The sequence below is a fragment of the Mesoplodon bidens genome (genome assembly GCF_964165515.1).
Source record: "Mesoplodon bidens genome assembly, chromosome: 11".
In the NCBI taxonomy this organism is placed as follows: Eukaryota; Metazoa; Chordata; class Mammalia; order Artiodactyla; family Ziphiidae; genus Mesoplodon; species Mesoplodon bidens.
This window is the reverse complement of record NC_138167.1, coordinates 1,910,427-1,933,148: the sequence shown is the minus strand read 5'-3', so window position 1 is coordinate 1,933,148 and position 22,722 is coordinate 1,910,427. Positions and strand designations below refer to the sequence as shown.

Genomic DNA, 22,722 nt, shown 5'->3' with positions numbered 1-22,722 from the left:
TGAGGAAAAGAGACACAGTTTGGATTCAACTGCCAGCTAAGCCATGAAAGCCTCTGTTTTCTTCATTTGTTAAGAGAGGATAATGATAGCATGTACCTTTTAGGGTTATTACAAATACTAAATGAGACTACATATGGCCTCTCTAGCATGGTAACTAGTTCTTGGTATACTAACATATAGTAGCTACTATTATTAAGAAATAAGGCCAGGACACTTCTGTATCATCCTTCTATAGCTAAGAAATAAACTTGTAACAGTAGAGCACAGTCAGCCCTCTGCATCTAAAGAATAAAATCTCTAGGGGGTCTAGCAATGATGGCTGTTGCCAGATGGTTAAAGGGCTGTGTCATGAAGAATGAATGAGACCTTTTCTTTGTGGTTTTTAGAATCATTGAGATACCAAATTGTTAGCTGTCTGTGGAAGAACTTTATAAAGCAGATCTTGCCAAAGTTGGATGACCTGAAAAGTCTATATAAAATTATGAGGGAGAATATATTATTATATTGGTCTTCCTGTCATCTATTAAAATGACACATGCACAAAAGAACTAAATAGTAAATTGAGGATAAAAATAAGGATAGTATTTCTCTGTTCAGTGGCTAGTAAACATTGGAACTAATTATTGCAAGTACAAAGAGAGGCTGATAACAGTTCTTTAAAGGATTTAGATGAGTGATAGTACGGCTTTAGAACTCTCTCCCTAATCTTTTCTAAAGGAAATGGACCGTTTCTTCTTACTCTGTATATGGTTTATTGTTGTTTTCTTGGCACCGTCAGGGACAGAGCACTGGATTAGACAGACCGTAGGTTTGACTAAATATGGCGGCTTTTAAATTCATTTGATGGTGGTTTGTGTTATTTTATTAACTTGCCATCTGCATTTTTTAAAAGCAGCTTTGAGATAACTCACGTACCATACCATTCACCCATTTAAAGTATAAAATCAAGTGATTTTTTAATATATTTACAGAGTTGTGTAACCATCATAACAATCAATTTTCGAACATTTTCATCACCCCCAAAAGAAACCTCTTTTCTCTCCAACCGTCCAGCTGTGGGCAACTACTAACCTACTTTCTATCTCCAGTGATTTGCCTGTTCTGGACATTTTATATAAGTGAAATAATACAATATGTGGCCTTTTGTGACTGGCTTCTACTTAGCATAATGTTTTCAATCCATGTTGTATGCATGAATCAGTACTTCACGTATCAGTATGTCATTCTTTTTTATGTAATATCCATACAATGAGTAATATTTCAAAATATGTGACATTTTTTTATCCATTCATCATTGATATTTGTGTTGTTTCCACCTTTTTGGTTATTATGAATAATGCGGCTATGAACATTAATGCCACTAGTTTTTGTAGGGACATATACTTTGTTTCTCTTGGGCTGATACTGAAGATTGGAATTGCTAGGTCATAAAGTAACTCAATATTGAATCTTTTGAGGAACTGTCAGTCCGTTTTCCAAAGTGGTAGCACCATTTTACATTCTTATCAGCAGTGAATTAGGGTTCCACTTTCTCTGTGTCTTTGTCAACATTTGTTCTTGTGTATCTTTTTTATTTTAGCCTTGAATGGATGTGCAAACCTCAGATCACTGGATTTTTTTTTTTTTTCCTTTTGCGGTACACGGGCCTCTCACCATTGTGGCCTCTCCCGTTGCGGAGCACAGGCTCCGGACGCAGAGGCTCAGCGGCCATGGCTCACGGACCCAGCCGCTCCGCGGCATGTGGGATCCTCCCGGACCGGGGCACGAACACGTATCCCCTGCATCGGCAGGCGGACTCTCAACCACTGCACCACCAGGGAAGCCCAGATCACTGGATTTTATTCAGAGTAGTAATATAAGATTTCTTTTAACCATAAATTTAAGGTTTACAAGAAGATGGATTTTTGAGGGAACATTAGGTTAAAAGAAAAAAAGTTCGTGATATTATAGCAGCAGCCCTAATGGTGGTATGGAAATGATCAGAGTTTAAATGGTTTCAGGGGCAACTTTAGATAATCTACCTATGCCACACGCTTCGTTATTGTCCCATCAAAGGCAGTTTCTGTTCTACTTTGTAAGATGAAGATAATACCACCCGTACCATCTTCTCTTCAATTCTACCGTCTAACCTTCATTATATGTATTTTAAATTATCAAGATGAGTAATACTAACATTGTCTCTGTGCTTTAAAAATGTCTAGAAAGTGAAAATCAAGTATTTATGACCGTCCATATCTATCTCTGAGCCATGTTGTATGGATACAGTTCCTTTTTGTACTAATGTGTACTGCTTTGTTTTTCATGTAGTTTCCAGTTGCCTTGGTGTTTTTCTTAGCACATTTTCAAAGCCTTCTTTACATTGTCCTACCCGATACATTGAGTCTTCCTTTCAGAGTTTTCTATACCCCTGTTCTGGACTTGGTGCTCTCTAAGTATGCTGCACAACTGTGTGTGGCTTTTGTTTGTTTTTCTTAATGGATTGAATATGTTTCCTGAATCCCTTTTGTCCGTCTCTTTTTTTAAAATTTGTCAGTATAAGACAAATAGAAGAAAGTATGGTAATAAGTTTGCTAATAAGAAAGAATGCATTATGGTAAACTTTGAATTCTGGGTTTGTTTAGGATTCTGTTAATATCATTTTTTTCTCCTTGGTACTGCTGATATTCCTCCTCACCCTCTGGATATTTTTTGGTTTTGTAAACTTACAGGAATGGGCGTCCTTTCTGTTAGTTTTGTTTTTACTTTGTCTCACCATCCGTTGTGTTGGGTTGTTTGTTAATGGACCCTTGAAATGTTTCTCTGCTTTGGGGAATGTTCTAATTTCTACTCTTACTTTTCCCTGTTCTCTTTTTTCTGGGGCATATTTATTTGTATGTTGAAACTCTTGTAATGACTCTGCTCCTCCCCCACCCCCACCTCCTTATCTCTGCCACCAACCCCCTATCTGCTTTTTTTTTTTTTTTTTTTTTTTGACTGGGTCTTAGTTGCAGCACATGGGATCTTCGTTGCCGCGCAGCATGTGGGATCTTATTTCCCCGATCAGGGATCGAACCCATGTCCCTGTGTTGGAAGGCGGGGTCTTAACCAATGGACCACCAGAGAAGTCCCCCTTGTCTGCTATTTTTTTGTTTTTTTATTTTTTATTTTTTTTGCGGTACGCGGGCCTCTCACTGTTGTGGCCTCTCCCGCTGCGGAGCACAGGCTCCGGACGCGCAGGCTCAGCGGCCATGGCTCACGGGCCTAGCCGCTTTGTGGCACGTGGGATCTTCCCGGACCGGGGCACAAACCCGTGTCCCCTCTATGGTTAGGTGGACTCTCAACCACTGCGCCACCAGGGAAGCCCTGTCTGCTATTTTGATTTCGCATTTATTTTTGCAAGCGTTCATTGAATTTTTATTTTGATGAGCATATCTTTAATTTCTAAGAGTTACTTCTAGTTCCCTGCCCTTTCATTTGCAGTTTTACTGCTTTATAGTCACAATATTTGTTAATGTACTCTAAAAAATTTTTTTAAAGAAATTATGAAAATATATATTTACATGAAATGAGAGAAGAAATCACAAGTTACAAACCTAAAAGATCTAATTACCAAAAATTATCACAAAATCCAGGGGAAAAATTTTTTATTAACTATCTGACATAGTTTTAAATCCTTTCCCCCCCGCCCTGCATTTTTGGCTTCATCTTCTTCAATCACCTTTTCATTGGGCAATGAATTTGTGGTATTGTATGGAGAGAGAGTAATAAAATCATTCAGCTTTTCTCTAGCATTCAGGCTTCTTGCTGGGTGGCTGTCAATTTTCCCACCCAGTCACCTGCCTCCCACATGTGTGGCATACAGTGGGGCTATAAACACAGGTTTGGAAGATCTATCCTTGTTTAAGAAAGAGCCAAGGGCCTCCCTGGTGGCGCAGTGGTTGAGAGTCCGCCTGCCGATGCAGGGGATACGGGTTCGTGCCCCGGTCTGGGAGGATCCCATATGCCGCGGAGCGGCTGGGCCTGTGAGCCGTGGCCGCTGGGCCTGCGCGTCCGGAGCCTGTGCTCCGCAACGGGAGAGGCCACAACAGTGAGAGGACCGCATACCACAAAAAGAAAAAAAAAAAAAAAAAAAAAAAAAGAAAGAGCCAAAAGAAAAAAGCATGGGTGTAAGAAGAGAATCCAGAAGAACCATGCAGGATCCAAAAGTATAAGTTAAAATGCCAACATATTCAGTAAGATACATGGAGACTTGACTTTTGGCATGAGAGAAAGAAAATCAGAATATTTTAAGGAGGGCTGGATAAAGCAATTCAAGAAAACAATAGCAGAATATAAAACCACGTTGAACTTGGTAAAAAAAAAAACAAAAAATCTAATGAGTGACAAGGAGGTTACTTTCAGAATGCAGATGAAAGAAGAAAGACAAAAATAATGAGAAGTGAATTCAGAGAAGAGAGAAACAATTTATGGATAATTGAGATTTCTAAGAGACCAATAGCTGATAGACTAGAAGAAGACTCTTCTGAGTTAAAAACAAAAAAGTTATTTGTATACAGATAGAACTTACTTCATTCTAGTCAAAAACCAAGAAGAGACCCACATCTTACACAAAGAATCTAGCAAAATAATTGAACTTTAAAGATTGGGAGAAGGGCAGCTTATAAATATCCATGTAGAGAAATACTGTTACTTACTAAAGATCTAAAATCAGACTCTTCACTCCAATATTAGATGCCAGAAGACCATGGCATGTACTGTGTTTAAAGGAACTGGAGTATTGAAACAAGAATTAAGGCATCAGGGCTTCCCTGGTGGTGCAGTGGTTGAGTGTCCGCCTGCCGATGCAGGGGACACGGGTTCGTGCCCCGGTCCGGGAAGATCCCACATGCCATGGAGCGGCTGGGCCCATGAGCCGTGGCCGCTGAGCCTGCGCGTCCAGAGCCTGTGCTCTGCAACGGGAGAGGCCACAACAGTGAGAGGCCCACGTACCACAAAAAAAAATCAGAATATATAAAACAGTACAGTATATCATTCATGAATGTGTACATATGTTGTAAAACTATAAAAATATACATTGGCATGATAAATGCCATATTCCAGACAGTGGCTAGCTATGTGGAGGGGGAGGGAAGAACAGTACTATTATTTCTTACAAAATAATCTAAAGCAAATATGGCAGAACATTAAGATGTGACAAATACAGAAGGTGCATACATAGATATATGTATATTGTACATTTCTGTATTCTTTAAAAGGTTTATGTAAAGTTTTAAAATATTTACATTCCCTGTATACCCACTGATCATGTTGTTAACAGTGATATTTTAAAAAAGAGATACATTAAAATCAATTCATTGGGTGAAATGACAGTTGGATTAGGTTATAATAATAATAATATTAATGCAAAAACTAGTCTAGTTCCTAGTTAAACATATGAGGAGATCGGTATTGAGGTAGAATTATTTACTTGCCTTGAAAATAAGAAAATGTGAAACTTAGAACTTATTTTTCTCTTATTTAGGGAGTTGATAAAGGTGATCAGTAGACATTATTTTTCTCTTAAGTGTAAAAGAACTATATACAATATCTCATATTTCAACATACGCATCAAGTACTTATCTAGTATAGGAAGTAGAAACATGGTTTATACTTTTTGAAGTTCTCAGTGGGCTTCTCCCCAGTAGCATCCCCCTGCCTCACCTACCCTGAATTGAATTTTGTACTTCATTTACTTAAGTGTCAAGAACAGGGTTCCACAAAATCCAGTAATGTTTAGACTTGTAGGGGGTTGGATATAGACAGCATCAGTTTTCTAAAATTTACCATTTTGTAAGTGTATATACAATTGTTAAGTTATTAACAATGCGTTGTGCAATCATCACCACCATCTATATTCAGAACTTTTCATCCTCCCAGACTGCGAGTCTGAACTTATTGAATACTTACCTCCCCATTCTCTCCTCCCCGCAGCCTCTGATGACCTCTTTCCTACTTTCTGTCTCTGAATTTGCCTATTCTAGGAATCTCATATAAGTGGCAGTCATGTATTTGTCCTTTTGTGTCTGTATTATTTCACTTAGCATAATGTCCTCATGTTTCATCCATATTATAGCATGTATCAGAACTTCTTTTTTAAGGAAGAATAATATTCATTTCACATATTTACCAGGTTTTATTTTCCATTCATCTGCTGATGGGCAGTTGGGCTGTTTCCACCCTTTGGCTACTGTGAATACTGTTGCAATGAACATTGGTGTACAAGTTATCTGTTCTAGTCTCTGCTTCAGTTCTTTTGAGTATAAACCTAGGGGTGGAATTGCTGGGTTATATGGTAATTATGTGTTTAGCTTTTTGAGTAAATGCCAAACTTTCCACAGTGGCTGCACCATTTTATATTCCTACCAGTAATGCACAAGGGTTCTAGTTTCTCTGTATCTTTGCTAACACTTGTTAGTCTCTAAGTTTTTTTGTTTTTGTTTTTTGTTGTTAACAGTAGCCTCCTAATGGATTTGAAGTTCTATCTCGTTGTTAGACATGTTTTAAAGGAAAAAAAATTATGACACTTAGCGTGACTTAAATTATTAAAATATTACTTGCATAGATAGAAGAAAAAATATATACACCCTGTGCTTTATAGATCTTACACAACTATAAAATCAAAACAGACTTTCAATTTAATGCAAATTAAAACCAACTAATGTCAAATTAATGTTTACTTGCCAGCCTAAACCCAATTGTTACAGTCTTCCTTTATAAATAACTTATTCTTATGAGAATGTCATTTTCAATTACAAATTAAAACTGCAGAAATATTATCTTCAATTGGTAAAGGACTTCTGAGTAACTAATGGGGAAATTTGCTGACATTAGGGCATGTGTGCCCAACCTGCTTGCAGCCAGCATTAATTTATTAATGAAATTAACAATTAATACATTGAATTTATAATTTGCCACTTAGGTTATCATTTGGTTGCTAATGTAATTAAAAAAGCAAAGTGCCTTATGAAAGAAATCTTCTGGTCCATTAGTTGAGCCAGAATATACATATATAAATTTGTAATTAATTGTCTCAGTTAGAGCACAGAATTCTTTTACCCACCCCTGATATGTCTGTAGTCCCAAATTAAGAAAATGCTAACTTCTCCAGATGACTTCTTCAGGTAGTCTGTTCCACTGCAGTGTAAAGACGGCCAAATGTGAATTATATTCAGGAGTAGGTATAGAGGAATAAATCGCTATGAATGGAGTATCTGACATAAAAATTATGTTCTTTGTATAATTATTTTCACAGTTTTAAAAGCTCACATGCAGTATGTTGAATCCTGAAAATAACTCTTAGCTACTAGTCAAGAAAGATGGTGTTTCCATTTTACAACAAGGAGAAACTTAATGTCAGTTTCTTTAGTTATAGGCATGTAGAAGAAGAGATGAGTATGCCATGTGAGAATATAGGATTCCCTCCTGCCTGTGGTGGGTTGTTTTGGAAAGTGTTGAAAAATAAGGTGGATCTGAGTGGCTTTGGAATATGGATTTGATGTCATAGAGGATTTCCCAAACTTACTGGTCATAACAGGTTCTTTCACCTGTTGATTGATTCACTAGGTAATGCCCTAGAATCCTTGGTTAAGGAGCGCCCCAGAAGATTCTTGTAATTGGGTGAAATTGATTGGCTAATTTTACACTCACTATTTCAGAGCAGGGGACTTGGTGTGATTATAGAGTGTTTTGGAGATCATCTGCATCTAAGAGAGAGATTGAAGCAGGAAAAAAGTAATTAGGCAATAGTTATTTTGATAGGAGGTAGTTGTACCTTTTACTAGGTTGCAGTAATGTAAATGAGATGTGGAAAATGATGGAATTTCAGAGATTAAAAGAGATTCCAACTTTACTGCTTGGGAAGACAAAGAGAAACAGGGAAATTGAAGTGGATAAGCTGACTTGTGGAAGAAACTTTGTAGGGTTGGAGGTATATTGAGTCTTTGGTCGTAAAATGTGCAGTAGACATTTGTAAATATTAATTTGAACTCCAGAATTAGTAAAACATTACAGTAAAATAGTCCGACCTTGGTAATAAGCATGAGGATATCAAGTATTTATTCTCAATATAAAACTCTGTTAGGGCAGATGTGCTTGTGCAAATCAGGTTTTCAGGGTTTTGTTTGTTTGTTTGTTGTTTTTTCCTTACTCTTCAAATCTTACTGCTTTCTGCACTTCTGGGTTTCCTTGGAAAGCTTAAATATTTATTCCATGCCCCTCAAGTGGTATGGTAAAGAGAGAGAGAGGTTAAGACTGAGTTGATTAGAGGGTTCTAGAAGAAAAGATAACATAGGAGTATTTAAAGTTACATGAACAGGTATGTTAAGGAGTCCTCCCTCCTTTTTTTTTTCCTAATTAAAAAAAATTTTTTGCATTCTTATTTTCTTAGATGAATATTTTGTCATGCACACTGAAAAGCTAATACATTGTGTTCTTATATACTGGACTTTATTTTATTGATTTCTTTCCTGAACAAAATGAAACAAGTTTGGATATCAGGCTCTGAATTCTGTGATGAGATTCTTGCTGTTTTTGTGATTTGTGCCCACCACGTTTGCTTTCCTGTGGTGGCAGATTCTTAACAGGATGACCCACTTAGTTTTTGCTTTCTTGGTCTCCCCCTTTGGCAACCCTTCATTACCCCATTCAAAAAAACTTCGGACACTGTTTTCTATATCCATTGCAGGGTAACATTTGTCTCTGAAGTGTAAAATTTTCTTCCTGTAATAAAAATTTTTGGATCTTTGTGCCCACATTCATCTCCCCTTCTTGTCCCCTCCTTGGCCTTTTTGTTTTCTTTAGAAAGTTTTAGTATAGGGCCCTACCTATAACAATTGAAATTTAGCCTTGTCAGTTAATTGCCTTCACATTCAAATGAATCTAATTTATCTAAATAAAACCTTTTAAAATTTATGAGAATGGCTATGGGTAGTGTTCTGAATTTTGCTACATTATATACAATGGATATTTTTAGTCATTTAGTGAAAATAGTTTGCTGTTTTCTAATAGGACTAAATGTGTTTACATTTTTGTGGTTCAGGTGTTAAAAGTATCTGCTATATTTTTAGCATTAACATAAAAGTTTCTATATGTGCCAGGCTCTAGATATTTTTGAGTTCCATTTGGTTTTTGTGCCCCTGAAAAGAGAGGGGTGAAGAGAATCTCAGGCCCCAGATTTATATATTTGTGGCCCAGGTTTGGGGGTGAAGTACAGGATGCTTAGTGGTAGAACTATATAAATTGGCACACATCTGGTTTGAGAAAGCACTGTAGATTTTCTTGTGTAAGTAATTATTTTTTCTTCCTGCTTTGATACAGAGAACCTTTTTATAAATAAATTTTAAAAAAATGCAAACAAAGATGAGCCAGAGGAAGAAGGGATCAGTGGAGGAGGAGTTAGATAGAACAGCCAGGTTCTTTTTTGCTTTTCTTTTGATGACCTTTTTTTCTGTCTTTATGAAACTGGGACTATTTCAGAATAGTTCTTAGAGGATGCTAGGGAGAAGCAAGGGACACAGTGTCATTTTTTAAATGTCCATCTACTCCCTGCCCCTGCCCCGTAATTATCATATCTATTGACCTATTGAGGAAAATTCAAGTAGACTCTCTTCTCTATGGGATAGACCCTGTTCCTCTTTAAGGGTATCAGACTGGAAGGTCATAATGAAATTTGTAGTAGGAGTTTACTCTGTAGATTTGGCTACATAAAATCCAGGTTTAATTTTCATATTGTATTTCAAAACACCTTAAAAGCCTTATTAATCTTTGTCATTGTTGTTAACAGTTAAGAGTTTTTGCATGAGCATCATTATTCTGCTTCTATGAGTTATTTTTCCCACCTTTCCCCAGGCCTTCAGTGTCTAATTATTTGGGAGTTTTCAAGAAGAATAGGACAAAGTATTTAGTAGATAGAAATATTTAGAGTACAAAATACTTTCCTGCAGTCTTTGAATTGTTATTAGACCATGTAGGCCTATGAGAGATAGGTATGCCAGACTAAATAGTCATTTATGTGATTCCTTCTTTCAAAATGCAGAATAATTTTTAAAATTTTTGGTAAATGTTAACTGGAACCCATGCTGCATTGGAAAGCAATGTTTCAAACTGCTGTTCTCTCTGACTGAAGACAAGTTTTTATTTCCGTATTCCAACACCCAACAGCTAGTATCACTTTAAAAAATGGAATAGATGCCTAGGTCTTTGCTAAGTCAGTGTGGTGCAGAAAATGATAAGTAGGGAGGACTCCAATATTGACCTAAAATATTCTAATCAAGGAATTCCAGATACTTCTCCACCCATGTTGTGATATGTAGACTTATCACATGTGGTCTTAATTTAGTAGTAAAACTTTGAATATTGCTAAAAATAAAATGCAATAGAAGTTGTTACTAAGTCTAGAGGGTCAAATTTTCTGGGGGTACAGATATTAGCTAATAAAGTGAATATTTCTGGTTTAATTTAATGAAAATCAAGCTCACTGTTTCAGTTGCACAATTTATTTGGAAGGTTTGCTTCTGGGGCTGATAAAATAAGCAATAGGAAGGCATAGGATTGTTACTTCAGAAAATACCGAAATTTAGGGATAAAGAGACTAGAGGATATTTAAAATAAAATAACAAAGCAAGGAACTGAAGATGTAAAATTGCTGTAAGGCCATTGTACCAAATACTAGCATTGTGTTTCTCACTCACCCAAGAAGAAATTGCATCAGCAAATAATCTACTGAGCACTGTTATTTGGATGGTACTGAGATGAACAATTGTTTCAGTTGTTGGGCCCCCACCTCCACCCCTTAGCCTCCGGGGGCTGTGCATGTTATGGGAGGTCATGTGACAGTGATCCTTGGTTTTGTTCATTTAGCCTGTCAAAACAATTTTATGTAGGTGGAAAGAAATGAATGAAATGAATAGAGCGTGTTAGCTGCATCAGCTCTCGTTTGCCCTGAAGGTAATGAATGTTGCAATTGGGATAGTATATCAAGCCCCCAGGAATATCCAGTTTGATAATGCTGGAGAAGAGGCACCAAAAAGCAGCAGTCGTGCTAATCTGTTCTCAATCTCATTTGATACTTAAAATAAAAAATAAATTTTATCATTGTCTTCACGATAATTTAACACTTGGTAATGCATTGTCTTCATGATAATTTAACACTTGGTAATGCTTTTTTAAGTGTTGAAGTCTTTAATTTTTGATACAGTTTTTTAAAGGTTACAGTCCATTTACAGTTGTTACAAAATATTGGCTGTATTTCCTATGTTGTACGATACATCCTTGTAGCCTATGGTACACCCAGTAGTTTGTACCTCCCACTCCCCCATCCCCTAGGTTAGCCCTCTCCTCCACTGGTAACCACTGGTGTGTTCTCTATATATCTGTGAGTCCACTTTTTTGTTATATTTGACAGTTGATAATGTTTAAACAATATATACTCCTCTTATTTTACCTTCAGCTATAACTTATAATTTAGTAAAGTGCCTAGTTCTTTTCAGTGATCCCTGGTTAATAGCAGAAATATCAACGTGGCTTTTCTGAAAAATGTTGTAGAAGAAATTAAATATGTTTGTCTAGTATAGTGAATGGAACATGAGCTATGAATCAAATTTTCAGTTAGTTCATGGTTCTGCTTTTCATTGTGAATTGGAGGAAGATATTAACTTTCTCTGAGTGTGTTCATCTGTTAAAATAAAGTAATATTTCCTAATATCTCACAAGGGTTTTCTGAGAATGAAAACAGAAGTAAAACAACCAGTTAGTGTAAATAGCAAACACCCAACAAATATTATTTTTAAAACCCCAGCTGTTCTTACAGGTCTATTTGCTTATGTTAGTTTTGATCTATTTGACTTCGTCTTAACCAATTCTTTTGGATGCTAAAATAGTATAGTTCTCTGAGATACGAAATGGTCCTAGATTTTAAAAATAGAAGACTTATAGATAGAACAAGTTGACAGATTATTGAAAGAAGCACCAAATTATTTGTTTGGGTTTTTTCCCTACTTAGTTGAGAATCTGTACTCATTTCTTTCTTTCTTTCTTTTAAAATTTATTTAATTTATTTGTTTTTGGCTGTGTTGGGTCTTCCTTGCTGCGCACAGGCTTTCTCTAGTTGCAGCGAGTGGGGTCTACTCTTTCGTTGCAGTGTGCAGGCTTCTTGTTGTCGTGGCTTCTTGTTGCAGAGCCCAGGCTCTAGGCGCATGGGCTTCAGTAGTTGTGGCACACGGGCTCAGTAGTTGTGGCTCACAGGCTTAGTTGCTCCGCGGCATGTGGGATCTTCCTGGACCAGGCCTCGAACCTGTGTCCCCTGCATTGTCAGGTGGATTCTTAACCACTGTGCTACCACGGAAGTCCCTGTAGTCATATTTCTACTGTTAAAAGTTTAAAGTGAGGTTCTCAGACCCCTTAAAATAAATCATCAGTAGCTTTCAGGGAGGATAAAAATCTGTAATAGACATATAAAATAGCCTCTGTTTACAGTATAGATGACTTCTAGGCAAAATTAGGTAAAAGTTAAACACAGTAAATCCATAGAATTTTAAGGTTGCCATTCAGTGTATTTATTCTTCAGAAGAAAATTGATTGTAGGTTTTTGGAAGAAGGAAGAAGTCCCTGTTTGGTCCCCCCGCCCACCCTATTTATACTTCGCTATAAATAAGTAGTTGGCAGATTTTTTACAATGGCTTTTTTTTTTTTTGCAGTACGCGGGCCTCTCACTGTTGTGGCCTCTCCCGTTGCGGAGCACAGGCTCCGGACACGCAGGCCCAGCAGCCTTGGCCCACAGGCCCAGCCGCTCCGCGGCATGTGGGATCTTCCCAGACGGGGGCACAAACCCGTGTCGTCTGCATCGGCAGGCAGACTCTCAACCACTGCGCCACCAGGGAAGCCCTACAATGGCTTTTAACAAATACTTTTTAAAATCAGAATGGTGGCAGCATTGACCATTGCAGGTTGGTCATAGTGTTTGAGTTGTGTTAAGTTACTGAGTCTCAGAGGCCCAATTTCAATCCTCACCTTGCTTTTAAGTCATAGGAATTTCTTCTATTCCTGGGGAAATGCTAACTACTTGTGAAAAATGTACACACACACTTTTTTTTGGAAAACACATTCATGGATTCATTCAACATATGGCAATTGAACAATGCTAGGTTGTCAGATGCTAAAGATGGAACACTGAAAAAGGCATTTTGTCACTGCTTTTAGAGTAAGTCTCAGTATATTGTGATTAAGAGCTCTGAAAGAGGCATATACATAGTTCATGAAACTATACATATATATGGCAGGGGGTGATTTAATCTAGAGTGAGGGGCAGCCAAGGAAGGTATCCCCGTGGAAATGACAGATCTTTGAAGGATGGCTGGGCATTAACCAGGGAAAAAAGATTGATGGAAGGGCATCCTGTATGGAGGGAACAGCGTGTGTGAAGGACCTGAGTGGGAAGAAGCATGACATGTCTGAGAAAGGCACATGAGAGTGACAAATTAGGCTCGAAAAGTGGGCAAGGATTGCATTGTGTGGGACCTCATTGGTCACAATGATTTTCCACCTTTATCCTAACAGGATTAAGACATACAGTACTTCACTGAGTCTAAGATTTCAATTATGTGATACATTCTAATTTCAGAGATGTTTAAAATGTGGAAAACAGTATTTCTAAGAATTAATAAAGTACGCATACCGCAGAATTGATTAAGTTGACCTTAAAATATTTTGGTTGTATTTGGACAGAGTGGAAAAACACATTGTACAGGGAGAAGTTTAGCCGTGTGGAAACAGCTAGTAGGTTATTGCAGAAATCCAGAGGAGACCGTGACGGCTTGAAATAGGGTGGTGGTAGTAGAGACAGACACGAGTGAATTACTTTGGTTTGAGTTTCTGCAGAAAGGGTTTACAAGCCTTGTGTACTTTAAAGCAGTTTTGAAAACTTGGAATTGTAGATGTGAAAGAAACAGTCTTTAAGTAGGTTTTAAACTAAAATTAAAATTTAGGTAACCATGTAGAATGATTAGGCTACAGTTTTTTTTTTTTTCCCCCTGCGGTATGCGGGCCTCTCACCGTTGTGGCCTCTCCTGTTGCGGAGCACAGGCTCCGGAAGTGCAGGCTCAGCGGCCATGACTCACGGGCCCAGCCGCTCCGCAGCATGTGGGATCCTCCCGGACCGGGGTGCGAACCCGTGTCCCCTGCATCAGCAGGCGGACTCCCAACCACTGCACCACCAGGGAAGCCCAGGCTACAGTTTTGGTTAACGCCTAGTGACAGTTTCTGGCTAAAGTTATATACCAGTAGAGAGAAAGCATTTCATTGGCTATTAAGTACTGTATACTACCTTATCCTGTATAATGTATATTCCAAGTTTCAGCTACAGTGGTCTACTGTAAGTGATAGACTTTCTAGAAGCTCTAAACTCTGAGTGAATAAACAAATTTAAATAAATAAATTTAAATTCTGTAGCTCACTGTTATTAAAGTTGTGAGTCTCCTCGCCTCCAGTCTGTCCTGCATTTCGAAGTTTGCCTTTAGCACTTTTTACTGACTCTTGTGGTCTTAAGCATTTCAAGTATTGTAAAACTAGAACTGTGGGTACTTTCATGCTCATGATCTCAACCCTTAGGGTAACCTGCTGATATGGGGGCTAACACTAGCTTGTGCACACAGAATTGGGTCTTTTGTGATATGCTCTCAAAGCACTCAGTTTTTTCTCTTTATAATACCTAATAAAATTAATGCCTCTGCCTCTTACATTGTAAGGTCTAGAATAGCAGGAACCTTGTCTCTAATGTTTGTCCTATCCTGTTGTCTGACACAGGGTACTCAAGCATTTGTTAAAATTTAATTAAACATATATGAATATATACATTAATTGCTAAAACTGAAATGAATGTTGCATGCTACAGAAAATAAGAGTAGTTATCAAGACAATCAGGTAGACTGTATATTAAAATATAACAATTAAATATCACTTAATGGGAGGTAGAATATTATAATTCATTTGGCTTGTGATTACTGTCTTCTGATTGTTTTGAGAATAGCTTAACTTTTCACAATTTCTTTAAAATAAGTTTTTGTAATTCAGCAGTAATGTATAAGAGAGTCAGCAAGTGATCTAGATTTTCCTTCTTTTTTTTTTTTCAATTTTTTTTTTTTGCGTTACGCGGGCCTCTCACTGTTGTGGCCTCTCCCGTTGCGGAGCACAGGCTCCAGATGCGCAGACCCAGTGGCCATGGCTCACAGGCCCAGCCGCTCCGTGGCATGTGGGATCTTCCCGGACCGGGGCACGAACCTGTGTCCCCTGCATCGGCAGGCGGACTCCCAACCACTGCGCCACCAGGGAAGCCCTTCCTTCATTTTTTGAATAAAGTTTCCTTAAATGAGGAACATTTAAGAATATATGGTAAACAATATTTTTAAAAAAACATATATTGGGGAACCCTATTGTCAGTAAATAGAAAAACAAACAAGCTGAAAACTCTTCCCACTGTAAAATACCAGACATTCTGAAAATTTTGATGAGAGGAACTACAGAAACCTATCCTTTTAAATGCATAGCTGAGCTTATAAGGCTGTCAGGATAATTTCCAAGGTCTGAAAACTAAGAAGAAACTAGAAACCAGAGTAGGAAAAGCATGAATTGACACTAGGGTTTTTCTTGGGACAATTGCCAATCTTGTTAACTAAGACGCGTGGTTTTACTGTCTCCCAAGGATAGATGAAGTCTTAAGCCCGAGCAGGTATTGGAACTGAGATCCAATAAACTTGTTCTTTAAAAGGGAACAAAACCTTTAATATTATAAAGACAAGAGAAAATTTCAGTTTCTGAGTCAGGGAAAAGACAGTTTTTCCCAAGTCAGCTGAAAAAAGTTTACCCTGAGAATACATAAACAGGGACCTGTATTCATAAAAGTATGAGATTCAAATTTGAACTGATTACATGCAGGCATCACCAAGACTAAGTAATAAATAAGCAGCACTAGGCATAAATAAACTCAGAGCCTGTCCACAGCAGTACACCCACAACTGAGGATATTCCAACAGACAAATCACAGTTTAAGATAACCATATTATCCACTGTTGTTAATCATGTGAGGAAACAAACCACCATGAATGAATGTCAGCAGCCAAAACACTAGGCAAAATTAGATCCCCAGTAACTCAGATAAAAGTGTTATTGAATTGAGCCCCTAAAGCACATTATTTTAAAAGAATTAAAGGATTAAAAACTAAAACCACAGAAACATCAAGATGGTATTGGAGGGGGCAGTGAATGACTGATTTGATAAAGATCCAAAAAGAGCTTCAAGAAATGAAAATGTATTGCAATTAAAAACTAAGTAACAAGTGCCGCTTTCCTCAGTCATCTGGCCCCAGATACTTTGACTTGTCCTTTGGCCCTTTGGCCGTCTGTTCTCTGGGAAGGGAACAGTTTAGGAAGATAGACCAAGATGAAACAGCTATGGATCTGAGTCTCAGTGGACAGGGTATGTGACTTGTGGATGGTTGCAGCTTCAGGTTAGGAGTGGGAATAAAAGTGATATTGGGCTGTGAAAGTGGGCTTTTATAGAACTTTGAGAGAAGGCAATCTTGCAGTGATGATTTGGAGATGGAAATAATTTTGGAGATGAACCCTGAGAGGGAGGAAATTCCAAGGAGGATGCTGGGAAAACTTGTCTGTTCATGAAGCAGGGATGGGGTGGAGGTTGGTGGGGATCATTGCAAATTGAGCCACCAGTTATCATTTCTCATTCAAAACCCCATGTGTAGGGTTACCACTGAGTGGGGACAAATCCCTCCCCCAGGCACTGGGCCTAGAGAAGTGGCAGGAGAATTCCTTCTCCACTGGAGTCTTTAGTTAGTGCCCAACTTTTTTTCTTTTTCTTTTTCCCCCCTTTTTCCCATCTTGCTTTGTTTTTGATGCTAGCTGGGAAAGTAGGGACTGAAGTAGTGACTGAATTCCCTTTATCAAACCCTCTGGTGGGTACTTTTGGTGACAGACTGACTGCTTGACCTCGTTTTATTCTCTGTACAGATGTCCAAATGTAGTCTGACTCACCAGTATACCCAGCCCTTGAAGACTTGTATGGCTAGTTGCAAGTGTCTAGTTTGTGTTCATCTATTATTTCTGGAGCAGGGACTGAGACCTTGCCACATGTCCTTTGCATCTCTGCCTCTTTTAGACTTTAAAGTTTGATTAATTAAAAAAATTTTTTTAAGGTAATAAGCAGGTTAGATGTGATAATAACTTGAGAGAATTCATGAACAAGAAGGTAGATCTGAGAACACTGCCCAGAAGGCAGCAGAGAGAAAGAAACGGAAAATGAGAGAGAAGTTAAAAGATATGAAGGATTGAGTAAGGTTTCACGCACACACACCCTTACACATAACACATACAGACATACATAGAAAAACTTAGAAGAGAATGGAGAATGGAAGGAGGCAGTAATCAAAAAGGTAATCGTTGAGAATTTTCCTGATGCGAAGACAAATACCTGAAACTTTGGGCTTAAAAAGCACAATTAGCCCCATTATGTATAAAATAAACCTTAGATGCATGGTAGTGAATGAGTAGAGCACAATTTTTTTTAAAAGTCTTCAGAGTAACCAGAGAGAAAATACAGATAACCTGCAAAGGAGGACATGGATACCGAGGGCTACAGTAGATGCCAGAGAACCATGAAACAGTATCTTGGAAGTGCTGAAAGAGAACCAACCTAGAATTCTACATCCAGCTAAACTATCACTCAAGAGTGAGAGCAATTAAGAAAGTGTGGTATTAGCGCAGGACTAGACAGACCATGGAACAGAGTGTAGAATCCAGAGACAGGACTGTACTTCTATGGAAAGGATGGATTGTTCATTAAATGGTATGGGGGCCATTGGTTGATACAGAACAGAAATAACAGCCAGCCCTTCTTTTACCCAACCAAATAAATTCCTCAACAATTCTCAGATGTGGCAAACAAAACACATTTATATTTTAAAAAGGAAAAGAAAAATATTTATGACCTTAGTGTCTGGAAAAATTACTGAAGACATAAAATCCACCTACCACAAAGTAAAAGATAGATGAATTGAAATACAGTGAAATAAAAACATCTGTAAATCAAGACATCATAAACAAGGTGAACATACAAACCACAAATTGAGAAAAGGTATTTGTAACTCATAAAACCAATAAAGGATTAGCATCCATAATCTATTAAGAACTGCTACAAGTCAGATAAAGCATCAGTTCCTTGCAGAAGAGGGGTCTTAAGTAGTCTGCAAAGAAAACAAAGTTTCTTACACTTTTTGGTGACTCTGAAAATGTAAATTAAACTATAGAACATGACTTACACCCATCAAATTGACAAAAGTTAATCTCTGATAATACCAGTTGCTAGTGACCATGTACTGCAGTGGGAACCTTCATACAAAGTTGTTGGGAAACTCAGTTGGTACAGTCCCTTTGAAAAGCAATTTGTTGATACCTGTGAAGACTGAAGATGCCTATTCCCTATGCACTTCTACCGCTAGCTATATATCCTAATAGGTGTACTTTCTCTTTTTTGTGTGCCCCAGAAGGCTAGTGAAGGCTAGAAAATGTTTTAAGTCCATATAGTAAAATACATAGGATTATATTGGAAACAAATTATATTAAAATAGTTATCAAAACTTTTAAATTTGTGATATGGTATGCATTATTAGTGTATATTAATAAGATCTACTGGAAGATCTAATAGCTATCATAATTTCGAAGTAATGCCTAGTGTGGTATTTTGAGATAATCTGCAACCACTGTTACGTGATATGAAAATACCTAGGTCTGTTGGTGACAAATCACAGGTACTGCTGAATGCTATTAGGTACATACATTCATTCAAGGAAATATTAAGTTTCAATTCAAGGTTAATGAAAAATAAAGATATATTTGTTTTCACACATGTTCACAAACCTGCCTTAAAGGGGTTTATAGACTCCAAGATAAGAGCCTGCACCCTAGAGATTAACACTGCAAAACCTTTGCCATATTGTAATAGCAAAAAAATGGGGAAGCGCCTAAAGATTGATCAGTAGGAGATTATATATAAATTGTGGTGTATTCAGACAGTGGATAACTGCATAGCAGTGATAATGAATGGAGTTACAGTAATATGGTAGATATCTTGTAACATCTCCTTGTACCATCATGGATGAGCTCAAACAATGTTGAGTGGAAAATAGCCACCTTCCAAATAGTACACGCTCTATAACTTCTTTTTATGAAATCTTAACATTTCACCTAAAGTGTAAAAACCCATATGGGAATGGTATATCTGATCAGGGTAGTAGTTGTTATTCAAGGGTGAGGAGTAGTGATGGGAAAGGCCATCTAGTTACATAGGAAGGTTTAAATTACATCTTTAATGTTTAATTAATTAACTGTATCATAGACACATTACGTTATTGTATGCCTGGACTGTTTCGTTAAAATACGTATTATGTGCTTTGATAGAGTATTATATGACAGTTTCAATTTTAATTTACAGGACAGTACAGAGCTTGTGTGTATGGGACTCTGTTAAGGGAAGAACAACAGGTTAAGTGCTTTTCTCCAGTTATCTCAGATAAGAAATGAATTAACCTATGAAGTGCTAGGCACTTTAAATAAATCTACCTAGTAGACTAAATTAAATTAAAATCTACCTAGTAGATTATTTAATTCTTACAAGAGTCCTATGAGGTGAAGGTATACACAGTCATCCCTCAATATCCTGGGGGGGCGGTGGGAATTGGTTCCAGGACCCCACCCTCCACCCCTGTGGGTGCTCAAGTCCCTTTTATAAAATGGCACAGTATTTGCATATCTTCCCACATACTTTTAAATCATCTCTACAGGTTTTGCTTTTTGGAATTTTCTGATCCCCCCCGCCCATTTTTGATTTGCAGTTGGCTGAATCTGGGTATGCGAACTCATGAATACGGAGGACTTGACTTTATTCATGAAGGAAATTTTAGTTGAAGCGAAGACAGAATTTATATTTAGATCTCACCACTTCCAAAACCCATACTTGTTCCATTATTAAATTGCATATCTCTGTCAATAGGTGACTTATTTTGGAAGTGGTAAATTAACTGCACCTAAAAAATGTGTATCTGAAGCACACATTAACAGTAAAGATACTAAAATAATCTCAAGCATGACTTTATTTTATTAAGTTATTTATTTATTTTTTGGCTGCGTTAGGTCTTCGTTGCTGCATGTAGGCTTTCTCTAGTTGTGGTGAGCAAGGGCTGCTCTTCGTTGTGGTGCCCGGGCTTCTCAGGGCTTCTCATTGTGGTGGCTTCTCTTGTTGCAGAGCACAGGCTCCAGGTGTGCGGGCGTCAGTAGTGGTGGCCTGCGGGCTAGTAGCTGTGGCGCACAGGCTTAGTTGCTCCACAGCATGTGGGATCTTCCCGGACCAGGGCTCGAACCCGTGTCCCCTGCATTGGCAGGTGGATTCTTAACCACTACACCACCAGGGAAATCCCTCAAGCATGACTTTATAATCAAGAGTTTTCTTAAATAACACTTTAGCCTGTTCTCACACTCATATAACAGGCTGATGAAATTATTAATTATTAGTAACTTCAGTGTTAGGATGTTTTATTTTAATAGTATTGGTCATTATAATTTAGTACATGTTTAGCATCTAAGTGTAACTTTGTGACTTGGAGTCTTATTATCTTAAAAGCATATTCTGTTTGTTTTTTCTTTGTTTTTGTTTTAGGTGTACAGCAAAGTGATTCAGTTATACATATACATGTATCTATTCTTTTTCAAATTCTTTTCCCTTTTAGGTTATTACACAATATTGAGCAAGAGTTCCCTGTGCTGTACAGTAGGTCCTTGTTGGTTATCTGTCTTAAATATAGTAGTGTGTACATGTCAATCCCAAACTCCCAGTCTTGAACTGTATTCTGTCTTGCTTTTTGATTTTAGGATCGAAAGTTAACAAAGTCTGAGAGGCAGAGATTTAAAGAAGAGGCTGAAATGTTAAAGGGTCTTCAGCATCCCAATATTGTCCGATTCTATGATTCCTGGGAATCCACAGTAAAGGGAAAGAAGTGCATCGTTTTGGTGACTGAACTTATGACATCTGGAACACTTAAAACGTAAGTTCATCAATATTGTAAAAGCTGACCAAGAAGTATGAGAGAACTTGAATTTTCTTATTTCAGGCCTTATCAGTTCTTCTGTTGTTGCCCAGTATACTAAGGAGGGAATGAAGAGTTGCTCCAAATGTTAGTATATGAGCACATTTTCCTGCCCACAAGGTCCTCTGGTGTATAAAGTGGTTTGATAATTATGTATTGGTAAGTATTTAAATGAGAAGTTGTTGCAGAATAAGCCTAGTTGCTTTAAGTTATGGTGATTGGCATTTCTAAAATTGAGTGGCTAAGAGATCAGAAATCAAATGACAAGGTAGCCCTCTAGTGGTTAAAGTGAAATTGAAGCTTATTGACAAGCTTTACCCATTTATTTTATCACCTCATATTGGGCAGTTTTTGCTACAACTATGCACATATTGTATCAAATGCAAGTTGTATTGTGACATTTATCACTAGATAATTTCATTTCCCAAAGCATCAGAAATTGAAGCCAAAACATCTAGACCTATCATCCCTTTCAGGAATATGGATAGGTTAAATGCAGAAATTCCCTGTATGCCTTTGGAGTCCCATGTCTCTTAGAGTATCTATTTGTACTCAGGGAGGAAAGTAGAGTAACTTTTATGGTGTAAATTTTTTGTGGAAGAATTGGATTGTGAAGAATTGTCTCTGTAGTGTGTATTTATTCTTTATAACCTTCTGTAGTTAATGCTACTGAGTTGATTAATCCCAGATCTTTGAAACATAGTCTTGTATTTCCTGGATGTAGAAAATCCTGGATGCTCTTGGATGCTCAAAATTAACATGTTGAAAAGCCAACAGATTATTTCCCTCCTGCACATTCTAATTTTCCCATCCAACTTTTCTAATATTTATGGCAACATCTTTATCCTAGTCATCCATGCTTCTTATTATTCACATGCCTGTTTCTTTTCCTAGACTGTGCTCCCTAGCATTATGCCTGAAACTTGATAAATATTTGAATGAATTAAGGAAAGTTCTGTGGTAGTAGTTGTTTATATAGCTGCATCTTGAGATTCTTTTTCTGGTTTGAATACTTAGTGGGTTGTCAGTAGTCTGTCAGTAGATAGAAATAAAGTTAGGTTTTTAAAAAATTTTTTGATGAAATTCATATAACAAAATTAACCTTTTTAAAGTGTACAATTCAGTAACCACATCTGTCAAGTTCGTAAACATTTTCATCACCTTAAAAGAACACCCCGTACTCATTAAGCAGTTACTCCCCATTACCCTTCCCACATAGTATATTTTCTCTTTAATTGCACATGATCTAAGTTTCTAACCATTTTTCTTTTAAGTTTAAAGTTCTTTTTTCCCCATCATTATCTGTTTCAGTTTCTGAGCCTCAAAGCAAATGCAGCAAGAGGTAAAGTAGAAAGCACTAGACTTAGAGTAGGAGTCTGCTCTCTGCTCTGACTTTGACCAGCTGTGACTTAGGGCAAGTAGATCCCCTTCTCTGGCCCTCAGTTCTCCATGTGTAAAGTAAGTGGACTAGCTGATCTCTAGGATTTATAGATGGGTATTTTTTTTTTACTCTGGTAAAAACATATACAATTTACCATCTTAATCATTTTTTTAAAATTTATTT

The 22,722-nt window shown here is 37.5% G+C and overlaps 1 protein-coding gene across 20 annotated transcripts in view; it reads left to right on the top strand.

Moving 5' to 3' along the window:
* WNK1 (WNK lysine deficient protein kinase 1) overlaps positions 1-22,722 on the top strand; it is a 137,362-nt gene that overhangs the window by 41,166 nt on the left and 73,474 nt on the right. For all 20 annotated transcript variants that reach the window (XM_081249957.1, XM_081249952.1, XM_081249951.1 and 17 more), the window contains exon 2: positions 20,944-21,116. In XM_081249957.1, coding sequence (XP_081106083.1) covers positions 20,944-21,116 — 173 coding nt within the window. The remainder of the gene's footprint in view (positions 1-20,943; positions 21,117-22,722) is intronic.